Raw genomic sequence first — 22,789 nt, 5'->3', positions numbered from 1 at the left:
TATCGTGTAGATAAATATTCAATTTATAGTTTAATTAACGAGTGAAAGAGGTGCTATGGTGGCGACACGCCATTCAGACACTGGTTTTTGGTTATTTTAAAATGTGCTCATTACTAACAAAATTTCACAAATTTATGGAAAAATTTCAATTCTTATAGACGAGTCAACTACTCTGCGAAGTCCACTGTAATCGTCTATTTAAATTGCGAATTCAACAAAGAGCATCCACCGCACTTTTTGTTTTTAGACTTGATAGAACTGAGTAAACAAACGTCTAAAGTCATCATAGACAGTTTACTGAGATGTTTTGAAAAATCACGGTTTCGAAAACAATTATCTGAAGTAGAATTTGATTTCATTCGAGTGATGGTGCCTAATATTAGGGAAAAAATCCTGCGTTATACAGAGGATGAGTGCATCCAGAGATTATTGTCTGGTATTGCATGAACTACGGGCTCGAGCTAGCATTAAGTGCTGCAACTGCTGAAGTTGGAGTTGAGAATCATTTTTAAATATTTATGAATAAAATCTACTCCATTCATAGTAAATCACCAAAAAATCAGAGTGAATTAGATGAAGTTCTTCCAAGTATTTTGGAAAGGCTGCAGTAGACGCAGAGAGAACTTCAACTATATACTGTGGTCTCTCCAAGAAGTTTTCGTCATCATAGTTTTTAGTAAATCTAGCGATTATATGCGATATTTTGGCAGAACTTTCAATGCTGTCAGAATGTTTGCAAAATCGAGAAACTGCTGTTGTTTATGCGGATAAGTTAATTAGAAGAAGTACACGATAACTCCGAGAAGAAAACCAACTTTGCGTTGCTGAGAAAGAGGGCCATTTAACAATGTTCCCTTCAAAAACAACTAAAATATTAAGGTCATCAACTATAGCCAACTTATAACCAGAGTCATAAACAACCTGAATAGAAGAATGCTTTCTACCACAACATACAGTTATGAATCGACATCAGCGGATGGTACCTCAACCAATAAGGTAGAATATGACTCAATCTTGTCAGACTTAGAAGTCCTGAAAACTGATTTGTGGCCAACTGAAAAATCGGTACGGTTTGGTGAGGAAGAAATTGAACATCTTTGTAAAATGTTCAAGTTCAACAAAACAAACTCCCTTAGAAATTATACTGAGGATAGCTCAAGAATACAGAAGGAAGTTACGCCAGTATTAAACGTCACGAAATTTATCCCCTGTAGTTCATCAGAGTGTTCAGCCTCGTGAATCAGATAATCACTGATTTGAGGTCAAGAATCACGACCAACCACGTTCTGTCTTTATGAATTTAAAATACATTTTACAGAATAGTGATTACTACAAAGTACAGTGCCTTTATTTGCAATGAATTTATTATTAAGGGGAAACCTCTCGCATGGTTTAAGTCATACCTTACCAACAGGAGTAAGTTTTGATACAACGATGTCTTCTTGCAAGCTAATAGAATGTAGAGTGCCCCAAGATTCAGAACTAGGCCCTATTTTGTTTCATCAGTTTATAAACGATATCGCCTATCTAGATATCAGTGGTAAAATATGTCTATTTGCAGACGACACTTGTTTCTCTTGGAGCCACCCTTATCTCACGTTAATTCATAGGACCATATCTAGTGACCTAATCACCCTAAAATCATGGTGCAATTCTAATCTTCTCTGTCTTAACGTTTCTAAAACCAAATTTTTATCATATAAAAATACAGACCACCATTGACGTCTTTCAATCTGTTAAATTCTCAGGGCTTGTTGTGGATAATTGAAATGGGAGTTACATATTATCATCTTATCTAAAAAATTAAGTTCCTCCCGTTTTGCGCTGACTCTGTCTTCCTTATTCATCTTTGAATCCGTTTGCCTAATTCGTAAGCAAGCGTCTCTAATTTCAAAAAGGCCGTTGCACGGCTATCCACTTAGGAACGCAGGGCAAGACCTTTATCTACCTACTTCATGTTCAGAATTAGTTAAGGGCTCAATATTTTACAATGCAAAAAAATGCACAATCACTTGCCAATTGAAATCAAATCGATATTATCTTTTCACGTATTCCGCAATAATTGTAGGGTATACTTACTGGAAAGTGCCTTTTACTCCGTCAATGACTTTTAATAATAATATTTAATTCCGGGCATGCTGCATACAGGTTTGATTTTTGCTACGGACTTATATACTAATTATTACCTATTACTATTTCCTACAATTTTGTTACTTTGTGGTTTTCTTCTTTATAATGAGATTTTATTGTATTTGTATCTTTATTTAGTTATTTTTGTTTTTACAAGCTTTTGTCAACAAATTGTAACAATTTTTTGTCAATGAAGCATTTCTCTCTTCTCTCTCTTAAAGTGAATATGGTACTTCTTCACTTTCATCTCAATCAAAGAAGGACTAGTTGTTGTAGCCAGCGCTGTGCTAGCTTGAGATGCTGCGCAGCCCATTCCAAGTAAACGAGTAGTAAATGACTACTCTATGCTCCAGACCCCTTCACTCGGAGGTATAATAAAACCCTGGTATTAGTAATACCTCTGAGTCAATTCAACTTCAGCGTTCCGACAATCATCACCCCTAAATGCATATACATCACTTTTCTCTTAAAATTATTCCTTGTTCTAGAAGACACAAACTCTTCAGTGATTTCTTGAAATTTTCGCTGCTGAATAAATAAGAATGAAGAAAATAACCTTGAAAGCTATTTTATCCAGACAATCCAAACCGGTTCACCATCTAAATGGCCGTCGATAAGGAATAACCCAGCCCAGAATAACCTCCATTTAAATGTAAAACCAAATTGTCAAAAAACGAACCGAAAATAAATGTTACAAAAACAAACCCCCAAACCGAGAAGAACCGTTTTTACTTACTAGATTTCTCTTTTCGTTTTCTTCTGGAAAGTGTCGTTCGCTTTTCCTCTTTTCCAGCCAGAACAGCAAACACAACGCCAAGCAGCCCTCACAAACCTAGCCCTGCAGGGGAGCAGCTCCTATATAAGGTTCAACTCCAACAAACCTCACTTTTGAGTGCAACTGAGGCATGTGGCGTTGATTCATTGAACGAATTTAATAACAGTTGATATTTCCACCATAAGGCACGTAACATCTGGCGGTTATAATTGGAATTACAGTTACGTCCATGTTCCCATGTGTATGAGATATGTCTCTTAAATTATCTATGGCCTTATTTCCATTTTTGTAGTTACTTCATTGTTCGTGAGCGATATTTTTTGGATGGCCTGAAAAAATTGAAAATATTATCTGAAGTGAACCAATTTTTTCATTTGAATGTCACTTTTTTGTATAACCCGATTCGTCCTGAGCTGAAAGTAAATCAATAAATTGAACATACAAGAGTTGTTTGAATAATTTTTAACATAAGCCTGAAAATTTCAGTGCATATTAATTTAAGTTGGATATATATTTGCTCATGCGTGGACAGATTTTTAGCCATTTTGGACGCTTAATTTCTCCTTGACAGTCGTATATGTGAGTCATTGTGTGATTTTTCTGAAAATGGAACAAATTAAGTATCGAGATGTCATTGAATATATGTTTATTAATACGTCTACGTATACGAAAGAGGATTTGGATACTGCATTATCATTTATGCATTTGCTCACTTTAGGTCAAAACCGCATTCAAATGAACATTTCGCAGAACGAACCTTTTCAGACAACCCTCGTATAACTACTAAGTTATTTATATTTTATGATAAGTGATATACATTTTTTTTCTCTCGTGGGTAGATTGGTAGCTGAGTTATATTCGATATTTTTGACACACTTTTTCATTTCATTATAAAGCGCTTTCAGCTTTATATAGGGCGAGTAGTTAAAATTGAAATACATAGACAGTTGCTTATATTTGGCAGTTCAATAAGATTCAATACGGAAATATTTTGAAAAAGATATTGTGCTACTTAAATGTCTTTACAAGTAGGTTAACCTAAGTAAATAACCTACCATGACAAATATTTACATTACTTCGTAAAACTGCTGAGCAATAATATTTTGATACAACTATAATCAACTGATATTTACAAGGTGTTACAAACTTATCTGATAGACTTGAGAAGTAACACAACCGGGAATATTTAATCATATTAATCGTAAATATTTGTCATGTCGAAATTTAGAATTATAAGTTTTTCCTATATAAACTTATCATAAAAAAATTCACAATATATACAAGGTACGTAAGAAAAGTAATGAGACTGGTAAAACTGCGGGCCATATTTGTTTCAATGTACAAATAAAATATTATTTCTGACAGTGCTATTACTTTTGTATTTAATGAGAGTGTTACTTTCGAAACAGGTGTCTAAGGAAAATTGAGTACCAAGAGAGAAATGCTTTATTGTTATAATTTGTAGACAAAAATTTCAATATACAGAAAAAAACCACAATGAGTATTAAAATTATAGGTAAGAGTAATAGGTGATAATTAGTATATAAGTCCATAGCAAAATTAAACTAGTATGCAGCTTGCCCGGAATTAAATATCATTATTAGAAATCATTTACATAGTAAAAGGCAATTTCTAGTAAATATACCCTCAAATTATTATGGAATACGGGAAAAGATAATATCGATTTGATTTCAATTGGCAAGGGATTGTGCATTTCTTTGTATTGTAAAAGATTGAGCCCTCAACTAGTTCTGAACGTGGAGTAGGTACGTAAAGGTCGTGCTCCGCGTTCCTAAGTGGATAGTCGTGCAACGACCTTTCTGAAATTGAAGAAGCATGCTTATTAATTACGCAAACGAGTTCAAAGATGAATAAGGAAGGAAGAGTCAGAATTTTTAATCTCTTAAAACAGTCCCTGCAGTGGATCTAATAGCTCTCTACTTACTTCTGTTGGTAAGGTATGACTTAAACCATGGAAGAGGTGTTCCCATTAATAATAAATTGATTACATATTATACGGCTCTTTCGAGACAATTAACAAAATAAATAATGATCAAAATTTCTTCAGTTGCCTGATAACCTTAATGATATCGTTCACAAAGAAATTTGTTTTACCAGAATAAATCGTTAACTGTCTTTGACAAGGAAATTATTGATTCGAGGTCATTTGAATCGGAGAATTTTTGGCCTTTAAATTCATTTATGTTGTGCTTGAAACCCTATATTTATTATTTGAACCCTTGTGACTTTTTTCGACTCTCAAATTTGAAAAATATCTCAGAACACCTTATTTTAGAAGTAACGAGGACATCATCATCAAACGATTGTTTGATCAATCTATTACTAGTTGGAGACTTCCAGCACCGGTACCAAGAGTAGAAACATCAACTTGTGTGGGTCTAACAGTCTTAAGCTTTGGTAAATGAAATATATTGATACATTTATCACACACCTCGTATATATATATATATATATATATATATATATATATATATATATATATATATATTTCAAACTGACAACACCTGTCTCGCCAACGTGTTTATTTTATGTACCTAGGTAGAATGATAAACAAATCAATAAAAAAATACAGTATGATCCAACAGTGTACTATCAATAACTTCATTGCAATCAAATGGAACATCAAATCAAAGTTAGTTTTCCAAGCATATTATTTGTAAAAAGAAATGTACCACGTAAAATATATTTGTAGAAAACATTTTAATGAATTGTTATCAGTCACATTAGAAAAGTTACACCCAGAAGCTACAATTATCGACCTTGATTTGTTAGTACTGTAATAGCCTTACATCAAGAATTTAATGAAAGCAATTGATATTTTATTACCATGTATTCAGAATAAGAAATAGTATATGATTTGGTGATCCCGTAACTGAACTATACATGCCTAGGCAAAGACAAAAGATGGTCAATATCTGCTTGTGTAGTATCGTTTCTAGCAACTTTAATTCAATGGATTGGCTACAAAAAATATGTGGAGGATGGTACAAATTCTCCTCCCTTTCATATTCCACTCAAGTTCAATGAGGTAAAAAACTATAATCTTTGTGGCCGAGAAAAATAATACGTGAGGTACCTTCCTAATAAGGATTTGCTGACGCCCATTCACATAAGACGGTAAATTTGTTGGTAAGATATCATCAATACAACGCCTAACTCTCATTCTGCTTCGAATAAAGCCAAGTAGTGAGGAGTTTCCATAAGGAATAGCCCCGAAAATGTCACTTCAAACAGTTTTTTGCACATACCTCAATATCACGTCTGCCGTCGAAGAAAGCACTACGAAAAAAGATCAAATGTTCGAATACGGCAATAATAACATTTGTACGCATTTGTCTGCTCGCAAGACACTACTAACAAGGATATAAACACTTGTAATAAGATAAACTAAGACACAAATAAATCGGCTTTCTGCGTCTCTAACCAACCAACTGATCTACTAAAACAGGCGTGAAATACGACTAATCACTGGTCTTTCAACCGCCACGGTCATCTAAGACGCCATCTCCGTGCTACAGATATCACGTACAATCCGGAATGTCGCGGCTACATTTAGAAGCAAGAAACTGCAGATTACGTCCTCTGCGAGTACCAAACTCATGGACAAGTCTTACAGTTTGCCCAGTGACGATCAAGGTACTTGTTTACCTTTTTCCAGAACATCACCCTTTCATAGTTTTAAGTGGGGTACAACGGGCTTATTAGGAGGCTTAAGTGGGCATCGGCTCTTGACTGTCGACTGTCATAACTATGAATTTTATTCCGTCCGCACGTTCCCACCTAATTGCAGTGCAATTAATGTGACAGGAAATTTAGTGATGGGCCACAATGTTGATAATTTCGATGTCTGAACACAAACTTTTTAATTATGTACCAAATATGAATTGCAGTAAAGACTTTAAATTGTTTAAAAAACAAACCCATCCTATAGGAACACATTCTTTCACTATATCTCTCACTAGTTCACTAGCTTATAATTGAAGGCAGATTTGTATATATGATACAAAATGTTACAAGACTGTAAAATCTACTAACTATTCCTATCATGAGTGCTTTAATATTATATCACAGCTTCTTCAATTAATGAGCGTCTATTCTTGGAACATTGCTTAATACTATTTATATAAAGTATATTCAGCAATACTGTTGATAACCTTAATTAAATGTTTTTTTCTAGTGCCTAGACCCTGAATTATGCTACCTATTGCGTCTCTAGATCTCTTCTTGACTCTCATTCTTTGTTACACCACAAAGGTAGTAGATTCAATCTAACAGTTGTACCAGTTTTCTATGCGTATTCAGTTTAGTGAAGAATGTAGTCTAAAGCCTGCATGTTTGCAGTCTTCTAGACTCTTAAAAGACAAATATCTCTACCAAAACTGTATTTTTTAAATAAATTAAAGCACTTGTGCCATCTACAGTTTTAGGTCCATAAGTATACCAGATCTGCTTATTTTTTATGAGAGTTATATTTATTCGTACATTCTAAAACAATAATTGAAATTTATAAAGAACACGGGTTAAAACGTTCTTCGCCGTCTTCCGATTCTCAGTTTCCATCTTTCTCGATCTTCTTCCAATCCTCTTTCTCGAATATCCTTCTCGATACCCTCCCTCCAACTTAATCTTGGTCTTCCTCTCTTTCTTCTTCCTTGTGGTGTCCAATTTAAAATTTGTTTGGGTATGCTGTCTTCAGGCATTCTTTGGACATGTCCGTAACATATTAACTGATTCACCCTACTGTCTTCTGTAATCGTATTCTGCACTTTCATGATCTCCCCGATTCTCTTAATTTTTCACGTCTTGATTCCTGCCGCGCGTCCTCAATTTCTGTGGCTTCAAGCATTTTTACTGTTTTTTCTTTTAGAGGCCTGTCTTCGCTACTATATGTTGTTATACTCTTTATTATGCTATTGTCTATTCGATATTTGTTTTTCTTGGATATTTGTTTGTCCCACAATACACCATTTAGCTGTCTTATTGCTTGTCTTCCTTGATTATTTCTTTGTGCGATTGCTTCATATAATCTTCCATCATTAGTGATGATCATGCCTAGGTATTTGTATTTTGTACAACGACTTATTTCTTATTGTGTTTCTTCAAGTATTCAATTTTGTTGCTCTCCTCCAATACACATATACTCCTTTTTACTCAAATTGACTTCCAGACCCCATTTCCTGTATTCCTCTACTAGCTTTCATATATTCTACATCGATATAAGAATCGTAAATGTTTATAATTGCTGTTATATATCTAGACACACTTCTTAAACTGTTATAAACTGCTGTTATAATTGATACAAATCTCAGGCAGAATGCCTCATCAAGGGTTTTCCGTTGAAGACCTTCCCAAATATGTTCAATGGGATTAAGATTTGGTAATCTCATTGGCAATCTTGAATGATGAATTTCAATTGCATCGATTATCATTTAGATATGTATAACCATAGTGACATTACATAGACACAACTTCGTGCCACCATATAAAAAAAGCCAACTCGAATTTGATGTCTCGACCTCTGTAAGGATAAATTTCTTGGCCTCAATTCGACTGCATTCGAGCTCTAGGTTGTCTACATATTCTCACTCAACGTGGATCACTATTAAATTGGTCTATTCAGCCATTAATCCCTCAAGCTCATACTATGTAGACAAGTATTAACCATTCGTTATATCATTCATCTTAAATCAGCAGCTATCACCAAAGTTCATCTGATTACCTCTCTTGTTTTATGGTAGAAACTTCACACGTTTACCGAAATCTATCATTGGGTTTACTAATCACATTTTGCGACATGTCGAATGCATTTCAAACATGTAAGTATCCCATACAACCTTGCAATATATATGTATCTCGGTTCTGTTAATGTTTGAGACAGACAAGTGCCTTTGTTACATTATATAATTCACAAAAACTATTCAGTCAATATCAGAACACACGATTATTGTTTATTGTTTATATTTTAAGAACAAAAACTAACGCCAAAATTCATAACAATAAATATGTATAAAATTAAATATATAGTATCTACACATTTTTTAAAATTCCTTTTCCATGTTTGTGTTAACCACTTTTTGTTATTTTTATCAAACCTGCTGAAATAAGCAGTTTCGTTTTAGTTCTGCTGTATTTGCATTTTATTTAATCCAGGCTAGATTTCCATGGGGTGGATTGCTGTTATGACATATACTTTTTCCTCCATGTATTTCTATCTTTTGTTTCATCTTTTATTTCTCCCAATTTTATCATCTTTGACTTCGTTGTTTCTTTCACAGTTTCAATACATTTTTTCTTATCCCTCTTCATAATTTTTACCTGATATTTTTTATTTAAACGTTTTTTTTTGTATTCTATTTTCGGACAGCTGATGTTTGTGTCCAAACTATATATGTTTCATTTCTTTTTCTATTTTTTTTTTGGTTTAAGTCTCTATTTTTATGGGAAATATTACTCCCATTATAGTTATACTATATTTGATTGTAACTTAAGAGTTTATTTAGTAACAGCAGCTCTTTAGCAAAGTTAAGTCCAACAGAATATGTATTTGTAGTGGAGAATTTGTTTCATGTAGCTTTGCTTTTGAATATCTAAAAGTCCCTGTATATGACTCATATTGACCTTCAATTAGATGTTCTTGATACTACAAAGAAAATAGGTACGATGAGAAAAATAAAAAAAAATCAACCAAGTCGTATCTCACATGTTTTATAAATTTCCGTAGTAAATTTTTTCACTAGAACTTATTAAATGCTCTAATTTGAATAAGATTATTTATTTGACTTCACTGTTGATAAATTGCTTGTTTTATTTGTATATAAATAATGTTACATTTATCAGGGTGCTAAAAAATACGCGGCTATGAATGTGGATTGGTTGTTGATAGAATCGTTGTTATGATGAAGGTGATATTTTTTGTAGTTTTGTTGGTTCAGTTCAATAAGGGTGATTCTATTTACAGGTTAGTACAAGTTTTTTAAAACTAACTCAAAACATCAATATATTATTTAGTCAAGAAGATATTGCCAAAAAACTTTAAGGGTAAGATTTTCAAGCAAAATGTGCCATTCTAAATTCATTTATAATAATTGTATATCTCATTTTGTAGAGTTTATATATAATTTCTTAAATTATTCACTTTAAAGACTTGCTCTATATTTATATTCTTCAGTAAATGCTCTCATTTTTGGAGTATTTGAATAAATAACTAAAAAATATTGAAAATATTGACGTTTCCATAAATACCAAAGTTGGGTGAAAACGTCAATCATTTCTAATGAAAGAAATCCTTCCTTTATGTATTCTAATAGATCAGAACGAGTTTTAAACAATTTTCAATTCAACAATACAGCTTCCGAATCTTGAAAGTGATAAGAAAAATCAATTTTTAAGTCTTTGATTCGTAAAATAACAAAAACTTATATGTTTCTCCACATAAGTTATGGTTTAATTTTTTTTTGTGGATAATACTTAAGCAGATAGAATAATAAAAATGTAATGTTTAAGAAATACTTCATTACTTTCAAAACTTTGTTAACTTACTATGAACAATAAAAAAATAATTAAGAATGAAAAATTTTGGTCTATTTATAGTTTTTTGGTTCACACTAACTGTTATAGATTAACAATAATCCCCTAAAATTTTTCAAAACCAAACTCGCTGATGACGTTTTACAAATAACTTTAAAGATTGATGAAGATGCTCACCCTGTTCAAACTCATACTTCGTAAGTTGTCAGTGAAAAAATTCAAATATAAATGCAGAAAATGAATCTTCAATGACATATTCACTCCTATTCTAAATTTTTTAATGTCTTCATAATTGACACTATTTTTATTTTCCAAAAACACTCCGACAATCTTTTTGAATAACTTCCAAGTATCTTTTTCACTGACTTTCAAACTGGGAATCTTTTATAAGTTTAGGGATCTGTGGATCAACAAATATTCCCTCTTATAGTCTATAACAGAGGTGGGGAACCTTTTTACCATTAGAGGCCACATTTAAATTAGGCAGCAATAAGAGAGGCCGCATAAGCTGATTGACCTAAGAAAGTGACTTTTGTAAAATTATTATAGTTTTTCTATAGATTTAACAATTTATTGCATTGCATTGCATAGAAAAAATAAAATATAAAACTACAAAATTTTAAATACAATATACATATAAAATAATATAAAAATATTATAAAAAAATTCAATAAAAAAATTTTTTTATTCACTAAGTTAGTGACCTATTTGGCTTTGTTTTTTGTTTGACAGTAATTGTATATTTGGATCAAGCTTCGTAACACACAGCTTTAATTGATCCTCTAAATGTGCATCTGTAATTTGCGTTCTTAATTTGTTTTTATTTTTGACATGAGAGAAAATGTTTTCCGCAACAGTAGGTACTTCCGAAGCAGGAAAGTAAACGTCGAGCATGTTCTCGAAGGCATGGATATTCAACAGCATTTTTCCAGATTTCTAAGGGATCCTTTTTAGCGTTAAAAAGGGATTTGATGATAATATCTTCCCCTAAATCAATTAACTCCATTTGTAGTTCTGCAGGAGCCTCGGATATATCTATTAAATGTGGTTCAAATGCCAGTTTCATAGCAGGAGTGTGCTCGTCAAAATCAGAAAATCTATTAGCAACTTGGGGGCGCTGAAAACTGAGTGTCCAAGTCTGAAACGGATGGTTTGTGGGCCAGAGCCTCACTCATGCGTGTTAGGGTCCGTTTCAGACTAATGTTCTGATGTCATCTTACAATATGACTGTCTTTGGCGGGATTTTTCGCGCAACTATCATGGCGTTGATGTACAATAGTTGTTTGAAACGAACTCTACCATTTTGTACTATGTGGCAAAGGGCCGCACAAGAACCTCGCGGAGGCCACATGCGGCCTCGAGGCCGCAGGTTCCCCACCTATGGTCTATAATATTATGAAATATTGTTTAGAAATGAGGGAATAATTCAATGATCTTACTTAGCATCTTCATAAAGTTTTTCATATGACCCAGTTTTATGTGTAAAGGGGGCTGTGTCTACTAACCACTTATGGTTTATGTTTGTACGGAGTATACTCGTTTCGAATAGTCAATATGTATCAAACTTGAAAAAAATACAAATTTCTTTGCAGCTGTTTAGTAGGCGTCAGTTTCAAACAGGATTGTCGAAGGAAAATTTGTGTGCACTCATTTTTCTTGAAATTTGTAAGAATCATAATTTTTTTATAAATAGTGGAGAATATATAACCAACTGAGTTTTCAAGGAAATTTAACATTTGATTAAATATGCTTGCAGTTATACCTGTATGTGTTAGATTTATTTTACACTTTTATGAACGCTTTTTTATGAGTATCAAATTAATAGCTTTAACATGTTGATTTTTAAAAGAAGAATAAATATTTCTATGGGTTATAGAGAAAAAATTCGGCTATCAAGAATTATGCCTCAAATAGTAACGACGAGGATTGCGAAGAGTAATTTCACTATTTATAGGCCTATTCACTATGAATTGCTTGAATATTTATAAGCCTCATCATCATCATCTATCAGCCATCTTCCATGCCAACGCCAACGGTGAGGCGTCTGACCCAGAGTGGGCGGCTTCAAACAGCGTCTGTATCTCCATGTTAGGAGCGGCTGAAATACACACTCGCCAACACGCAATGGCAAGCGTGGCGTTTTATTTTGCCAAAAAACCCTCAAAGTTATGTCGAGTTTTAAAACAATTACGGAACGACCCCAGGCAAGTAGGATAGATCGTCCAAAATCTTGTGCTGAAGAAACTTCAGTTAGTCCCATGGATTCTGGGTGGGACAAAAAAACTGACAAGCAAATCAAGTAGAAACACTAAGATCTTCAAAATCATTTATAAGCCTATTCACTATAAATTTCTATTCATTATAAATAGTGAAACTAGTAAACTAAGAATTCATCGTATTAAGTGTTTACAAAATTGTTGATTTTTTTGCCACAATGATTGCTGTAATTATATTTTTGTCAAATTTCAATGTGCCATGATATCATATTGGACTGTTGAGCTGCATTACTCAAGTGTAATTATTATTGTTACTAATAATCATTGAGACACTTTTATATAAAATAGCTCTGCCGTTGTAATAAATAATAATAACCTCTTTCATCTTTATTCTTTGGGGATTATACTGAAATTGATTGTTTCAAGAATTATTGGCGCCCATTTCGCTCGTGTCGCACGCAACGCCAGTCCACGTAAGGACACAACAATAAAATTTACATTGTGGCGAATCAAGCGTTCCTATAGTTTCCCTCTTGTCACAACGTTTCTGTTGTCCACATAGGAAGAATAAAATGAGATCCGGGGTTTTCCTTATATTTGAATCAGTTAAATTTCACAATCGATCTCATCAATTCTAAACTGTTTTTTATAAATAATAGAAAGCATAAAACCAACTGAGTTTTCCATGTAAAATACCAACAATTCAACATTAAACTCCGATTAGTCATACTAGTTAGCAAATGTGAATGAAATGTTGGATAGAATTGTTCGTTACAATAACAAGAAGACAATTCTACAAAAAGCAATTAGTGTAGAAAAATTTAATTCTACGCAATCTGGGAAATTCTCATGATGCCAAGTGTAAATAATTCGAATATAAGTCATTCAATGGATATGTGGAAATCATCTTATCCTTTATAACGAGCTATAATGGACATCAATTGATTGATCAATACAAGTGAAGAAAATAAAATAGAAAATAAAGACAAGAATATATGGATAATGTTGAATGTCAAGTGATTCGCTTTTTAGAAAGTAACAAAGGTAGGACGGTGAGCAAATTTACCCATACAATGGGCAAAGTGAATTCATCCGGAACCTATATACTATCAAAGTCAGCAAAGTAAGGAATTGAATGAGGAATTATGTATGACATCGATTAAACCACAATCTCAAAATATTTATAACATGAGAAATTAGACGATTCGGATTGTAGTTGGAACTGGAAAATTAATAAATTTCACAACCAGAGAAAAAACATCGAGTGAGTCAGGTCGGATTTCCCAAGAGATAGATTCCGTGAAGATACACGTAAAAATTATGTAAAAAATATGATAAAGCAGTTTGCGATGAACATTCAAGAATAATTACAGAATGTTCTAATAATAAATCAATAATGTAGCAGTACTTTATGCATAATTTATTACGTTCGCTACATAAGTTTTGAGATGTAGCATGTCAAATCTGACATTGTAATCATAAAGTTCGACATTTTTAATGGTGAACATAGTCAGTGCTATTTCAGTCTCCAATATTTTCGTACAATGATTTTCGATGTGGATTAAACCAACAGCAGTGTGCTCGCTTCGATTTTTGTTGATAAAACACCATCTCAAGTTACCGTGTTTCACTGATTTTCCGAATTCGATCGCACTTCGCTATAAGATGAATTACATGAAGGTCGTCCAAAATCGGCTGTTGTGCTAGAAAAAATCGTTGCTTTGTGTAAACTGACATTGCAAGATCGCCATGTGACATACCGGGAGATTGAAGCATTAGTTCCACTCGCATACATTCAATATACATGAACATTTAGCTGTTAAAAATATTTGTTCGCGTTTGATACCGCATAATTTGACAACCGCTAGAAAAATTTGTGTCGATTGGTGCAAAGAAATACTGGAAAAAATTGATCGCAGTGAAGTCTATAATATCATGACAGGCCATGAATTATGATTTTATGTATACGAACCCATAACTAAGCAACAATAGACTGAATTGATCTTTCAAAACCAGCCAAATCCAATAGCGTAGAACTATCAATTCTGAATGGTACACCAGCATTTGTATGCTAGAAGTGTTCCAAAAAAATGAAGGAAGCCAATCGCAGAAGACGAATCATTCTCCACCACGACTATGCGAGCTCAGTTCAAACAAATACCTTTTTGAACAGTGAAAACATCGAATTGATGGATATAGTCATTGTTTGTCATAGAATGATTTCTTCTTATTCCCGCAGTTGATAAATTGCACAGTCAACGTTTTTCTACACCTCAAGAAGCGGTTGATGCGTTCAAATCACATGTTTTGGAGGTACTTTAATCGGATTTAATGGAGAATACTTGGAAAAAAAGCTGTATCCAATTATGAACATTTGTTTTCATCTCAAAATTTGAATAGCAACCCTTTTATAATAAGTTTTCCATAAAATTTATTGAAAATAGAATCAATTAATTTGTTCATCTATTAAATTAATTAAATTAAAAAAGATTTTATAATTTGTCGTTAAATACAAAAGGATATAAAGGTTAATGAGACGATAAAAGGTAATTTATAATAATAAAAGATAAACCCTTAAGCTTACACTGGGTGCCATTTACTTCTTGATAAAAAAGACGGTGCTTGACATCATTCTGCAACATGTCTGCTAGGATTTGATTAATGTCTTGCCATATTTGCTGCTTTAATATTAGTCTTCTTTATGTTAAATAGCTCCATAAATGATTGCAGATTGTAACAATAGGATGACCATATAATTTCGCCGCGTCTATTAACGTCTATTAATCTATAGATGCTGAAAAACTTGATTGAGATTATTTCGTAATTATTGAAACTATATCTTATTATTAATGTCTGTAAACTGAATCATACATTAAAACGATTCATTGGCGCAAATATCTCAGAAATTATGATTCTCTTAATTTTGTTTTTCATATTAATCAGAAACAAATTTTGTAGTAGTTTAGAAGTTCGTAATATTTGATTTTATGTTTTATCAATATGGCTGTGCTGTACAGATCAGGAGGTATTCCTGCCTTTCGGTGTACTGAAAGAGAAAAAAACAAAAGTGTGACATGCCGTGATTGAACATTCGTAAAGATCTCCTAAATTTCAATATTAGTTTTTGAGGTTTCTATGTATATATAAATTTGGGGTCTCTGCGACCCAAAGGATCTATTTTGCCACCTTTAATTGCTGCGATAATGAAGAACCCAGTGTTTACAGCTGATCCATTAATCCCACTCCATTTAAAAAGTCTAGAATGTGGAATGGCTTTAATTGCGAGAAATCTTCGTCTTCTATTTCATACGCACCCAGGTGTAGTGCTCTGGAGTTCCTTAGTGTTTCACACTTCGAAGCAATGTGGATGGAGGTTGCGTCCTCTGTGCAACAAAAACTGCACGCCGCATTATCTGCTAGGACTCGTGTCTTTAGGTGTTTGTTGAGGCAACAGTGTTGAGGTTTCCAAAAAAAAAAGACCTTTTCCAAGAATATGTATAAACTATACCTAGTTCTGTGGACGTGGCAGGAATCTGTAAATCGTGACAGGACACAATTTTGTTTTACTTGAAAAATAATATTTTCCCAGGAAAATATCAATGGAAACCCAAGGATTTTTTCACGAATCGTATACACTTTCGATACTCTTTCAGTATTCCAAAAGAGGGGAATCAGAAAATCACGGTAAACTTCGGTTCAATTTTCTCTTATCTATTAGTACACCAAATTCCACGTTTCGTTGGATGTGTTTTCTATTTTTATATTTTCCTTTATGTCTGTGAAATCAATTATTGCTCTTTATTTCGTCATTCATGATAACATTTTCATACAAATAGAAAATATTTACGATTTTATAATGATATATCACCTAGTGTTTAGATACATATCAACAAACACTCCGATCGATATTGCTTGATAAAAGATTTAGAATCAAAAACAAAATATAGCAGTACCGGCTTAGGCAATTGATAATATTCATAAACTTTATTTTATGTTAGTTGAAGAACGTTTCCTCTACGAGAATTGTTGATTTCTTGTATATCTCTCCAATGTTTACAATATAAATAACATCAACAACATTTCAAATGTTCAGGATCATTGCTTCAAAATTTAAGAATAAGGACAAAATACCAAATTTTGTAAAGAATGGTACACATAAAATTAGGTGTGGTGATTGTGACGGGAAGTATATTGGACAGACTAAGAGATCCGTTAATGTCCGGTTTAAAGAACAAATAGCACATTTAAAATACGGATGGACCTAAAAATCGATCGCGCTGCTTGTTATAATCATGAAATTAATATTAATAATATAAAAGAGACACAAAGAGACAAATTCTTACAGGCCACTCTAAAGTTTAATAGCCAAGGAATTTATGTGAAGATTTCCGCCAAGGAAGTGGAATTAAGTTTCGCAGGAGAAGATTCATTGGTGGGAAAATTTAGTAGATAACAGGTAGGTCAAGTTGAGAGATTTTAGTTTACCTTCAGTCTCCGAAGATGATAACTTGGTTATCGAAACGCGCATCAGACAGTACAATTGTAAGTGTTGGTGTAGTGGTAATGTAAACATTTTGCTCAATATAAAAAATAAAAATATACACATCGCTTTACAAAAATGATTTTTATCGACATCTCCATGACTACTATAAAATAAACAAATATACACGACAAACAACTAAAAGAAGTTGAATACCCTTCCATGAATCTAATTGAAATAAGTTATTTAATGATAGATTTTTCGTAGCAAAAGCACTGAATCCAGCTCTGAAATTTCAAAAACAATCTTATTCTCAATTATATACATTTTTTAATATTATAATATCTTACAATGAAAATAAAGATGTACCTACGTTGCACCAATTTTAGTTGCCAAGAATGTGGCATTGGCGCTCAAACATCCATATCCTAAAAATATAAACAGATCGATGTTTCTTTAACTAATATACTGGTCTCGACTAAACGGATAAAAAAAGAAAACCACAGGGAAGACCCGTGATCGTGAACTAGTGGTCGAAGTATGAAGTAAAGGTGTAAAAGGAAATAGGGAAGAAATACCGCAAGTGTATTACCCGTTTTTGTCGAAATTGTGTTGTTGAAATGTGCAAGTGTTAAACAATTAATAACATCACGTAAGATAATATATAACATTTGTTTCAAAATAAGATTATTTCACACATAAATTGCTTTCAGTTGATTATACAGTGAGAGCCTAAAGAAAGGAATAAATTCTCTACGTAATTACGAATACAAACTTTCTGAATAAAACGTTTGCCTTATAAACCCCTTAAAGTTAATAGTATTTCTAGAAAAATTTTAAATGAAATTTGTTCGATATATGAAGACACACAATCTGCACTGAATGTAAGAAAGTCACACTCAATATCGTATCCTGAAATGAACTGACATAATAAATACCACAATAACTAGACTATATTTTTTTGAGAGGAGTTTAACTTTTTGAACCTGATTTAAGACAAATTTTTCTATCAACGTTTATCCGACAGACATCAATACATAAAAATATGATGATTAGTTAATGTGAACAAAGATATTTTTCATCCTATCGATTGGTAACAACGCCCTAATGTTTTGCATATATCTTTTATAAATTATAAAATATTTTATATCGTTCAAATTAATAGGGATCGCTTATAAAACTAGATATTTATGATAATGTACCATAAAACCAGTGAATCTTAAAAATTGTTTATTGTTGAGAAGGTACAAACAGGAAACAAGATTGGATCGGACATTTTTGAAAAAATATTTTTTTCTTTTTATATTTTGCTTTTTTATTGGTATCGATATCTACTGGAAGTGTGAAAAACACAAAAAACGAGAATACTAAAAGAAAATTGGTTCAAAATAATTGGAGACCTTACTGAAATTGTCAAATTATTTAGAAGGAGAATCGTTTCCAGGTTGGTGAACTATTGATATTATACGCAACGAAACAATCTGTATAAGAAGTAAGAACTTAGAAGCTAAGAAGCTTAAAATTAAACGACTTCACCCCCAACTATTACTGTATAATATGGAAGAGAAGAAGAAATCAAAACGTATTAGAAGAAATAAATAGGGAAATGATACAGTAAAAATAATTAAAGATCAAAGAATAAAAAAGTGGAGGCAAGGACTAGAAGTAGTATGATATGCTATAATATCAATCAGAAGGAATCAAAGTCGTGGAAAACCCAGATGGAAATGATTAGTGGAAATAGACAAAGACTAATGCAGGGCATGAGTTATAAGATTGAAGGAAGAAACAATCTATCGGAATATATGAAGACAAATGGGGATTGTTATTTTCTGATAAATCGATTTAGAAACCTGAAGCGTCTCAAACAAAATTGAGCTGACATTAGGGATGTTGATGGTCGTCACAATATTTGGTGATATTAGCCAGGAAATAATTTTTTGGCTAATATGTTAGATGCACCAAGATGGGTCAAATCTAAACTGGAATTTTTGAATAATCGCGTGAAAAATCTATTGTGAAAGTGGCTACACTCGATGTTAGACTGATGTGTTAGGAAGTGTAGATAATAGCAGGAAGCGCGTAACTATGAGCGAAAAAGATGTACCAATATCTGTTGAACAACCCATTATTATTCGTTTTTAGGATAAGATAGTTAAAAATACGCGGAAATTGATGGGAATGAGTGCCTCTCCAAGATTTAAGCGTATGAATGGTATTCCGTCTGAAAAGGCCGAGAAGTGATGGTAAAATTGCCACATCAGCGACTCCCAGAACAAGTGTTACCTATGAGAACGTCAGCGCTGTAGAAGAACTCATTTTGGGAGACCAACGCAATGCATTACGCGATATAGCTAAAAAATTGGGAATTATCTTAGGTAGTATTGAGTGAATAACTCTTTAACGGCTCGATTAACGCAAAATTTCGGCCAGATTTTGAGCAGAAATTCACACGCTGACAAGTTTGTACGCATCTTCGCGAATTGGGTTGGGAAACAGTACACTCCTTATAGTTCCTGTTTGTCGCCGTACGACTATTATTTATTTGGTATTTATTTGGTCCATTGAAAGCGGCATATAGCGGACTGCGGAGGTAGAATCTGTCGGCTTGTCACGTGACCATTCATGTGACAGATTTTTACGAAAAAGGCATCCAAAAACTTCCGAAGGAGTGGCGAAATTGGATCGAATATGACGGAAACTATCTAGAAAAACTTGATAATAAAAATTCTCGTCCATATTTGAACCACCCTCGTACCAATATTGGTAGATGAAATCACTATTTCAAATGATTCTTTTTTCACTTGAATATTTTCCAGAAAAATTTGTATTTCTCATAAATTATAGAATGTCATCATTTTTCGCACTGCTGTTGTTTCCTTTATAAGTGCGGTTGGAAGAGGTTGACCACACATTTCCTACGGTGATTATATTAATATTTTACGCAATGTTTCTGATCTGTAAATATTTCATATAAATCTGGCAAATAGATTAGTGTTTCTACCTATATTTTTTTTAATATGGACAAAAATGTACTCAAGTGTTAATAAAGATAATTAAAGTATCCGAATAAAAGTTTCTTGAATATTATCCTGAAAATTCTGCATCCCAATAAATTATTTTTAAGTGGTATTCTGCTTTTAAAAATGTCATACTAATAAAAAACGGTGATTTACTGTAACTTCTCCACCAATAGTTGATAAAAGGCACAACCTTGTATCTGCAAAGATGGTGCCGCGATTGCTTAATGCCGATCAAAACCTCGCTCGCATTAAAAAATAAAGCGAATATTTGAATATCGCTAAACGTAATACAAATGAAGTTTTCCGTCAATATCTCACACCAAATTGCCACAAAGTCATTATCCTCAAAGAATTTAGATAGTTAGAAGCGAAATACTAAAATTGAGTAACAATATTCGAAACTAAATCGAGATCTGAAAAACAAGTGAAAATGATGTATTAAATACAGCCCTGGGAACCTCCACAGCCAACAATAGAAACCTGAGAAGATATTATTCAACGAAAATAATGGGACGGCTTCTTTGAAATTATCAGCTGCTTTTTATGATGCGTGTTTCTTGATGATACGTTATTTCTTACCGGGTTACTATAACTATGTAAACTAGTAAAATTCACTAGTTTTGTCTTGCAAATGAGTACTATAATAGCTTATTTAAAACCCGCACATAAGGTTTGTGGTTGAAATTCTTTGATACTTTTTATGGACATTCAAGTAAAAATAGATAAAGTATATCTAAGGTAAACCAGCGTGTATCATGACCCATTTACATCAAATGCAATAGTAATTATTGTTAAAACGTTAAAAAATAATTAATCAATGTGATTTTATTGAATTATTATCATAAAAATAGAACAGTAATATAAAATGCTTTGTATAATCTGTTAAAAGTCCACTCACAAAACAAAACGTTACTTTTTACATTCATATGAATAACAACTATTTGTTAATAGTACCATCGTCCAAAAATCGGTGGTATATTGTTGAATAAAGATTTGAAAATTCTTTTATATGAGACATTACAAATTACCAATACAAAAAATTTAAATTGAGGGGTGTAAGAAAAATTTATAATAATTTCACAATTTTACGAACATTCTTGAAGTCCCTTTTTATTGACATTTATTTTTAAGAACCACCTTTCATGTACTTGATTAGTATTAATATCAAAAGATCCTGTTTGTAATAAACGAAGCTATCAGAGTCTGAAGCCTTGAAGCTGTATTTATTTACGTAAGTTAGATACAAGTTCCTTCCTGAATTTCTTGATAAGAATATAGTAACACTATAATATGTTCTAACGTTTAAACAAATCAATTATTATCTTACGTGATTCCATTAATACTGAAATGACTAAGACTTAATCGATTATATTCAATATAATTCAAAATGGCAAGTGTATCATTCTTCGTAAAGATATGGATATGCCGTGCAACACTTAACTACAACCTAACAATTTGTGCAATTATCTATTTCAGTAAAGATATTAATCTAGAGCATCCTGTAATCATAAGAAGCAATAAGCAAAAGCAAATAAACGCATACTGGAACATTCCAACTTTTCAATGTGATTCCCATAAACTGAATTTTTCGGCGTTGGCAGAAAAATATGGAATTGTACAAAACGACAACGACAGATTTAGAGGCAAATTCATTAATATTTTATACGACCCTGGTGATTTTCCTGCTATTTTAAAAACTGGTACAAAGACTGTATTAAGAAATGGTGGCGTACCTCAAGAAGGAAATCTCACAAGACATTTGAAAATATTTGAGAATATTCTAAATCAATTAATTCCGGATGAATCGTTTTCAGGTAAGTTCTCTTCTTTTTTTATACTACCCTTTATTACGTTGAGCAAAAGTATCGCAAACCACCAAGACAATCCACGTTGTTATTCAGCTGATTTCTGGAAATCACATTCGTCATTTAGTTTAACAAATTCAGTATATGAGCAAATTGTCACGATCGATATCCGTAGAATACATGAAAAGCGTTACTTTCATATTCCGTGTGGAAGAAAGTTTATATCTGAAATTCAATAGAAAAAAATAAAATGAGTAAAGTAATACTTTTTTCACGATTAGGGTGGTTTGACCGGCAATTCCGTGAAGTGAGTGAAAAATGTGACTTTATTCACAAGTTACATTACTATTGGTACTTGCATTGGTAACATTTAACGAGTTCAAAGAAATAACATCGTTTATAGTTGTATTAGTACTTTATTGAGTCGTCTACGTAACCCTCCGCAACTATATTGGATTTCCACCCACCGTGCTTCTTTCGTTGAATTATATCACCACTGGAATCCACTAATAGAGACGCCGAAGAACGTCGAAATCTATGCCAAGTGTAGTTTTTTGGATTAGGTAAATTCAAATATGTTGCGATAAGCGAGGAAATTTTTAAAAAGATATTAATTCGTACAACTTGGGTTTTGCATTTTCCATTTCTATACTGCAAAAAGAAATGATTTATTTTGACATTTGTAGGTAGTTGGTTTTATACTTTTTATAATGTTTACCAAGTTCAATCTATTGTCAGATATTTCACCAATAACTGTAAATCGACGTTAAACATGAGTTTTTGTATCAGGTGCTGTGATAATTGAAATACTT

At 32.6% G+C, this 22,789-nt stretch overlaps 1 protein-coding gene across 8 annotated transcripts in view; it reads left to right on the top strand.

Moving 5' to 3' along the window:
• Window positions 1–9,754: 9,754 nt before the first annotated feature.
• Window positions 9,755–22,789, top strand: part of LOC130443060 (hyaluronidase-like) — a 26,135-nt gene continuing 13,100 nt past the window's right edge. The window contains exons 1-2 of one of the 8 annotated variants that reach the window (XM_056777519.1): window positions 9,755–9,884; window positions 21,649–21,986. In XM_056777519.1, the coding sequence (XP_056633497.1) occupies window positions 9,820–9,884; window positions 21,649–21,986 (403 nt within the window). In that variant the 5' untranslated portion in view covers window positions 9,755–9,819. Of the gene's footprint in view, window positions 9,885–17,591; window positions 17,802–21,080; window positions 21,987–22,789 lie in introns of those variants that run through there. The other 7 variants (XM_056777517.1, XM_056777516.1, XM_056777512.1 and 4 more) reach the window with 7 other exon arrangements.

Source organism: Diorhabda sublineata, chromosome 4, assembly GCF_026230105.1.
Source record: "Diorhabda sublineata isolate icDioSubl1.1 chromosome 4, icDioSubl1.1, whole genome shotgun sequence".
In the NCBI taxonomy this organism is placed as follows: domain Eukaryota; kingdom Metazoa; phylum Arthropoda; class Insecta; order Coleoptera; family Chrysomelidae; genus Diorhabda; species Diorhabda sublineata.
The sequence above is the reverse complement of the archived record's forward strand: the minus strand, read 5'-3'. Positions and strand labels throughout refer to the sequence as shown.